The sequence below is a fragment of the Culex quinquefasciatus genome, chromosome 1 (assembly GCF_015732765.1).
Source record: "Culex quinquefasciatus strain JHB chromosome 1, VPISU_Cqui_1.0_pri_paternal, whole genome shotgun sequence".
NCBI classification, from domain to species: domain Eukaryota; kingdom Metazoa; phylum Arthropoda; class Insecta; order Diptera; family Culicidae; genus Culex; species Culex quinquefasciatus.
In genome coordinates this window covers 48,779,137-48,787,166 of record NC_051861.1, presented here as the reverse complement: position 1 = coordinate 48,787,166, position 8,030 = coordinate 48,779,137, and the positions used below count along the sequence as shown (strand labels likewise).

At 39.7% G+C, this 8,030-nt stretch overlaps 1 protein-coding gene across 2 annotated transcripts; it reads right to left on the bottom strand.

Moving 5' to 3' along the window:
• Positions 1–2,800: 2,800 nt before the first annotated feature.
• On the bottom strand, positions 2,801–5,029 carry LOC6041126. 2 transcript variants are annotated; one of them, XR_005276788.1, is made up of 4 exons: positions 4,856–5,029; positions 4,472–4,750; positions 3,509–4,127; positions 2,801–3,443 (listed from the first exon to the last, which is right to left on the bottom strand). XR_005276788.1 is itself a non-coding variant. In XM_038249516.1 (3 exons), the coding sequence occupies exon 3, from the start codon at positions 4,073–4,075 to the stop codon at positions 3,671–3,673; it is 405 nt and encodes a 134-aa protein (XP_038105444.1). In that variant the 5' UTR covers positions 4,076–4,127; positions 4,472–4,750; positions 4,856–5,029; the 3' UTR covers positions 2,801–3,670. The 2 variants fall into 2 exon arrangements, 1 of the variants encoding a protein (XP_038105444.1); XM_038249516.1 differs by having other exon boundaries at positions 2,801–4,127.
• Between the last annotated feature and the right edge of the window lie 3,001 nt (positions 5,030–8,030).

Below are 8,030 nucleotides of genomic sequence, written 5' to 3'. Positions count from 1 at the left end.
CAACGCCGACTGTGTCGATCTGATCCTCAACGACGGAATGATTGGACCCGTTCGGATGGGTTCCGTTGGCCACCAGCTGAAGCAATCCGTTGGTTCTTCCGTTGTGTGGGAATCCGTTTTATTTTGGACGCTCTGACGGGGATGAGGGAGGCGAGGCAGGTACCAGCCCACCAGTTTTGAACGCTTCCTCTCGAACAAGTTCATGGTGGAAATCTGTGAAATAAATGATATAAATAAAGCTAAATGTTTTCTCGTTGAAAAAAAAAATCTAATCTCTTACGTTGCTGTTTGGAATTTTCGATCGTTTGATGTTGGTTCGGCCACGTGGTTCGGGAATGTGGCCGATGCTCGCGTTGGTCATCCGGGTGTTGGCGTACGATACTCCACCAACGCCGGCCGTGTCAATATGATCCACAACGATGGAATGATTTGGACGGGTTTCGTTGGCCACCAGCCGAGGCTATCCGTTTTTACCTTCGTTGCAATGACCCAGGGCCGTCACCGGTCCGTTGGTAGTTGGGTTGGAGTGTTAAAGCAGCTTCAGGATTTTAACCCTGTCACACCCGTTGTGATCAAACTTGACCAAAACAGCTTAAGAAACGCTAGAGCTGAAAAAAAGAAAAGCATAATAAATCGAGATATGACTTAACAGGGAAGCAAATATGAAGCACATTCTACGCATCACTGCCCCAGCTGTCGCTATTTGCTCTACATGTCGGAGGCCAGTTCCACTGCCTTCCTCCAAGGAGAAGTCTGAAATCAGAAGCTAAACGCAGCTTAGAAGAAGTTCGGTCTGGCCGTGCGTCAACCTTAGCGAGAGCGGTTACAATATTCCGATCGTGGCATTCTTAAATTCTTAAATTCTTAAATTCTTAAATTCTTAAATTCTTAAATTCTTAAATTCTTAAATTCTTAAATTCTTAAATTCTTAAATTCTTAAATTCTTAAATTCTTAAATTCTTAAATTCTTAAATTCTTAAATTCTTAAATTCTTAAATTCTTAAATTCTTAAATTCTTAAATTCTTAAATTCTTAAATTCTTAAATTCTTAAATTCTTAAATTCTTAAATTCTTAAATTCTTAAATTCTTAAATTCTTAAATTCTTAAATTCTTAAATTCTTAAATTCTTAAATTCTTAAATTCTTAAATTCTTAAATTCTTAAATTCTTAAATTCTTAAATTCTTAAATTCTTAAATTCTTAAATTCTTAAATTCTTAAATTCTTATATTCTTAAATTCTTAAATTCTTAAATTCTTAAATTCTTAAATTCTTAAATTCTTAAATTCTTAAATTCTTAAATTCTTAAATTCTTAAATTCTTAAATTCTTAAATTCTTAAATTCTTAAATTCTTAAATTCTTAAATTCTTAAATTCTTAAATTCTTAAATTCTTAAATTCTTAAATTCTTAAATTCTTAAATTCTTAAATTCTTAAATTCTTAAATTCTTAAATTCTTAAATTCTTAAATTCTTAAATTCTTAAATTCCAAAATTCTTAAATTCTTTAAATTGATGTTAAATTTTCGATTTTTTTAAACATGGTTTTTTTTGTAATTTCCAAATTTCTGATTTTTTAAATTTCTGAATTTCTACTTTTGATTTCTTAAATTTTTAAGCCATGAGTTTTTTTAACCCTAGAGTTTTTTAAACTTTTTTTTTTAAATTTTGGAATATTTATTTTTTTCTGTTATTTTTTTTCTAAATTGCAGATTTGAAAACATGTTGTTTTTTTAATGTGTATTTTCCAATTTCTAAAGTTCTAAATTTTTGCTTTTTACTTTTGTTTTCATTTTTAGAATATTAGTGTTGTTGAATTTTAAATACCTGATCATTTTTATTATTGACTGTTACTTCTGGAAAATAAGTGAGAATATGCCAATTAGAACGAATTCGCCTTTCAAACATATAAAAAATTCCCCCAATAAACATTCTCAATCACTTTTTAATGAATAATCTTTAAAAAAAAAATGGATTCCGAATGAAAAAAACTCGTATCACATCGTAATATTCATATTGGTAAAATTCGTGATATACAATAAACTTAAACATCAAATCGCCACTCTCACCTAACGATTTCGGAAAACAACCGTGCCCCCCCAACATTTTGGACTAGTCGGCGCCTCTGTTCGAAACAATGTTGGGTGCAATATTGCATCGAAATCGTCGTAAAATTACACTTTCCATCGGAATTTTAAACATTTTAATAGTAAAATCTGTTAGGCAAAATTTTTCGGTGACATTTCGTCTAAAACAGATGTAATATTACACGCAAAACCGCCAATGAGAATTTTCTGAACGTTGGTATAATTTTTTTGAACGTTTGATGTTCACAAACGATCATGCGCATTCGATGTTCAAAGCGAACTGACCATCCGATGTTCAAAAGGATTTTTGCCAATTTGACAGCTCGTTTCAGTGTATGCGTGTCGTCGTGAACAAAAAAATCGAAGTTTCCTCTACTCACCACCGGTGGCGCCACTATACGTAGCGGTATCTGGGTTAGTTCCACTTTTCGCCACCAGATGGATTTATTCGATACCCCAGGATGCAAACCAAAAATCATCAGAGATTATTCATCGAAACAGTCAATTTGTCCTGTTAACCACAAATTCAAACTAAATCAATCGAAATTAAAAAGAAATAACGACCGATTAAGTTTGATTTTTGGTTTAACAGGACAAATTGGCTGTTTCGATAAATATTCCTCCCAAGGGAGAAAATAGCTTATCAAAAACCATACAGCACCTCTTTTTATTTGTTATAACATAATAAATCAATTTTCTTATAGTTTAATACAAAGTTACACAAGCTTTTAAATGTAACTAAGTTGTTTGGTCATCCCTATGACAATAATTAATCACGAGAACGCAGAATCAGTTTGCGCTTGCAGTCCACCAAATTTCCGGCGATTTGTGTGTCGGAAAGGTCCTTCAAGTCCTTTGCAGATTCGAGCCGGTGATTAACCCTAGAGCCTTAGCTTCGGTGTTGTCGATCAGTCCCCCGAATCGGCGATGGCGACCTCCTGAGGACGCTGGGGTTTGTTTCGAGGGACCAACAAAGTCGCGCACACTCAACTTCTTGTGCTCGTAGTTCTTGTGACCCAATAGTCGTACCCTTGCTGTTAGAAAAGCGCCTCCGTCCGTTCAGTTTCGCGATCTCGTTGAAGGTACGACGACGCGATCCGCGGTCGGGAAGGGAGGAGTGATCCGACGGCTGTGCCGCGCAGTAACGATCATTGCCGGCCAGCACTGTATCTTCTGAGTGACGCCATGGTGGGACCAACTCGGCGGACACTGTCGACGGCAAACGGGCTTCGACGTCATTCAGGCGAGCTTTGGTTGACACGAACTACGTCTAGATGTCGCGAATAGTGGTCAACGGACTAACGTGGTCATCAACATCGGGGTGTTTCCCGTTCCATACATTCCGTTATGAAACCCTCCTAAAAAAGAAAACCTATGTCACAACCTTTGTTTTGATTCAACCTCTACAACTCGATTAACTTACCTCTCAGATAAATCGTGCCACTTCGGTCCAAAAATCCTGTCCACCTCCAAAAGCGGAATGTAAAAGCGCTGGGTTTTGCGCGACTTGAACCGCTCAACGGCTTGTCCGTATCCTTGGTGCTGCTCTCGAGCGTGTAGATGGTCACGTTAGGGAGAAAGTGCTTCATTTCAGCGAGCGCGTACAGCTGCTTGGCACAAACCGGAACCGGGCGGACCGGGTTGGGCTGAGGTGGTACAGCAGCAGGTTCAGCGTGTTTGCGAACTTGGTGCAGAGTGCGCTGCGCTTGGCCAGCGGGAAGGTGCGGACGTCGACGCCGCCGAGGATGATTGCGTGTAGAAAGCGTACCACGCGGGTTTCCCGGTTGTCCTTGACTTGAATCTTCTCGACGGTTTCTCCGTACAGCACCGTTCGCGGCGATGGTCTGCCGCAGGGGACGACTGCCGTTTGGGATGTTTCCGGACAAACGGATTTTTTCGTTTTGGCGAATTGAGCAGCGTAGTATTGACGTCCGCGGACGGAGCAAGTGTCGATTTGTGGTCCAACTCCCAGAAGCCCAATGCTTGTCATGGACAAACTCGTGGTCGATCTGGAGGCTGGCCAGTTTTTTGTTGAAGTTGACCTGGAAATGATAGAAATTGGATTTGGATGAGTATCTTCGCCACCAGCTGCAGAATGTCGTAATCCTGGTTGGACTCGAACATGTCCGAGCACTTGTTAAGGCATTTCTGGCACACGACGTAACAATCTGAATTGGCTGGCCGGGGAGTGCACAGTTTTAGGGTCTAAACCTTCGCGCACATCCGGGTCAGGGTGAAAATTAAGCCCACGCTGAACGGCATGTACAAATCAAAGACCTTGATAACTGCGTTTCCCCCGGGACGGATCACGGTCACAGCGAACTTGACCAGCACCAGCCTCGAAATGACACAAAATGTACCCCGGGACCTCCGTCCAAATACGTACCGAAAGTAAATTTACTCCTCCTCCTCCCCACAATCCTCCTCAACCAACTTGCACAACTCCCACCTGAAAACTTGATCGCGGCAAGGTTAATAAACTGCCCGGCCTTAAACTCGACGAAGTTGCTCCGATTCCCCGCCGTCTTAATCCAACGAGCTGCGCAACGGAAAACTTCCAGCACCAGCTGCTCATCGCGGGTTTCGGAGGTCATGTGGACGCCAAACTGCAGCCAGCTTGCTGGGTCCGGCACCGGAAGTGGATCCGTGGAAAAGGAGAGCAGTTCTGCAGAGGGAACTTTTTGATTAGAAGAAAATCACGGGGCTCAAAGTTTACCGCTAATAAAACGTTCCTCACGCTTTCTTCGTTCTCATTGCTCACTAAACATACCTTATAGAATCGGAAAACACTTTTGTCCACCTCCAGGAACCACTTTCAGGCACGCGTGCGGTGATCACGGAATCACCGGCTGAAAATTTTGCAGTCTGATTGCAAAAAATCTGAAAATGCTACTGCGAGAAAAAACGAAACGTCAAACTGCTCATGAAGAAGAGTGGGCTATTTTAAAAAGGATGAAGAAGAAACTCTTCGCTAGACGGCACGTTGCCCGCAAATATCACACACACTAGGCCGTACTGCTGTAGTGTGCGTAATTTTAGAAATGCTTTGAACGTCCGATGCTCAATAATATGAACATCAGATGGGTTAGGTCGGATGAGCATTCAACGTTCACCGGAATTTCTTTGCGTGTACACATTCCTTTATTAAACATTCCATTTTAAAGCTTCCAATTTTACACAATTTTTTGCGGTGAGATCATCCCATCATTCGTTTTTTTTTTTTGAATTAAATATACTTTATTGAATCTTTTTTATAATAATTACATTTGGTTTACATAATAAGTGGTCAGCTATGGCTCTTCAGCTTTAGTTTGCTTTTCGTGATTTAAACACTGTTCATTTTCTTAACTTTAAAAGTATATGATTTATCATTTTTGTAACACTAGGTACAATGAGGAAAAAAAAATAAATAAATTTAAGAAAACATAACCTAACCTAAAACTAACTTAATCTTACCATAAACTAAACCAATCCTTGAATCAAGGGGTATTCAGATATAGCACATTTTTCCCTGAATTTCAAACATTTTTCTTGAATCTTCTGATCCAACATTTTTACTTCTGCTAATTCATGAACCTCACTTGATCTTGTCCAGCCAGGAACATTCAAAACCATTTTGAGTACCTTGTTTTGGACACGCTGGAGCTTCAATTTATGAGTTCTAGCGCAACACTCCCAAACAGGTACTGCATACTCAATAACGGGGTAAATTATTTGTTTGTAAACTGCTAGCTTATTTTTCAAAGATAGCTTTGATTTTCTGTTAATTAAAGGATACAAACACCTGATGAGAATGCTGCACTTGTTCAATATTTTGTCTACATGCTGCCGAAACAATAGTTTCGAGTCAAGTATGAGACCTAAATAGACAACTTCCTTTGACCAGGGTATTGAAACATCATTCATTTTAATCAAAACATCATCCTTTGGGACAAATCTGGCCGATTTGGAAAGTGGAAAAATGCCCATCATTCGTTTGCAGTAGTGCTGCAAATAAATGTCAGAAGCATTTTCATCATATAAATGTAGCGGATTTTTGTTTGGGTTTACCTCAACCGCACTACGGATTAATGATCAGTATACTGATCGGTTTAGGTAAACCCAAACAAAAATCCACTTCATTTATATGATGAAATGCTTCTGACATTCATTTGCAGCACTACTGCAAACGAATGATGAGATGATCTCAACATCTGTACAATTGAACTGTATACACTAGGGTGGGTACGTTTTTCAAAAAGTTCTCGGATCAAGTTTTAGTATGGTTCCCCTTGTAGGGCATGCCCATAGGGACTTTCATGCCAAATATCAGCTCATTTGGTTGTAAACTGGCTGCGCGCATCAGGGTTAAAGTTTACATGGGAATTATTATGGGAAATTGGAACTTTTTGTTCAAACGCTCCTACAGGTCTGGGAAAATCACGCGCCAACTTCTGGTATGGTCAGGCCTATGGGGAATGGTCTGGAGAACACTTTTCCTGAAGAGAGCATATGGATTCGTTGTCCCTAGACCTGGCGCATCGGCAAACAATCCGATGTCTCCGGAATCAACGGTTTTCCCTCAAAAAGCATCAAATTTTCCTTAGCATGCTATGAAAGCTTGATGAACACCGCGACGCCATACGTCAGGTAGCCACGTGGGTGAGAAACGGCTGGAATATTCAATTGCAAATCTTCTTTTATCTAGAAAATGACCATTTCGAGTAATCCTGATATTATTTAGACGAATTCAGAATCTTTGCATAACAAATTTGTATTTTTTGCAAATATTTCAACCACGTAATTATATAAAAAAACTTTTTGTTAAGTAGATCAAATATTTTTCTTCAATATTAAAAATTCTGGCAGTTCTTCAAAATAGTTTAAAAATAATTGTGCTCTAATCTCCGTATATTTTGAAACCGTATCAATTTATCAGTAAACCGCCAAAAGTGCATGGTCCTGTAGAAGGTTAATGGAAGTATATGTTTGGCGAGAATCGCAATCTCTGGTGCATAGATACTATGCACAGAAGACTACCTCAGGGTGGCTATTCGGTGATTTTCTTCCACAAACGAATTTCCCGTTTCCCGCCGCTCAACGTGAAAGATATTGCCCACCCTTGTAAAGCACGAACCAACAACACTCCACGGCCCATGGACTTGTAAATCTCTCGCCACACGGCACGGCTGGCAGGACGGCCCGTTTGGGACGGCCAGTGTCGTGGAGCTCCCTTATGACTGCATATTACACGATGCGTAGGTGAAAGTGTTAATAAATTTTATAATGCAGTTTTGTTTACATGCAAAAATGGGTAGAAAATCCGACAGCTACAACCGCCATCAACAACAGCAACGGCGGCAACACACAGAACAATAATTCCACTCTCTTCCCCGTGGGTCTACTGTGGTGTTGGTGGCCAAGCAGAAGTTGTGGGCCCCCTTCGGGGACACGGTCTAAATGGAACCTGGTGGTCCGGTCGTCCGCGTTGTGCCGTGGCTGGTGGAACTTGGCTTGTACACAAATGAAAAGTGATGTTAAAGTGGCATTTGCCAAAGTGGAAATTTGAACAAGTCAGTGGGCGCGAGATTATGATGTTTGAGCTGGGTTGGGAGGTTGGGAAGTTTCGGTTTAAATCGCAGCAAATTGTGATTTGAACTGACGGCTAGATAATTACAGTTTTACGATGCAACAAAACTGTTTGTAATGATTTGTAGCTTTCATCCCAGGAATGCCATGTGCAGTTTTGCATTATTGTCGAATGTTGTTGTAAAAAAGAAACGAAATGGTGTGAAATCTTAACAAGATGAAATTAATTTCAATAATACAATATTCATTATTTCAATTATAGATTGTCAAAATATGGAAAATAGCTCTCGAAAACATTATAAAATTCGATATTTTCAAGAGGGCGCTGTTGCACACATCTTTAAAATTGCATGTAATATGTATGTTGTTTTTTTTTT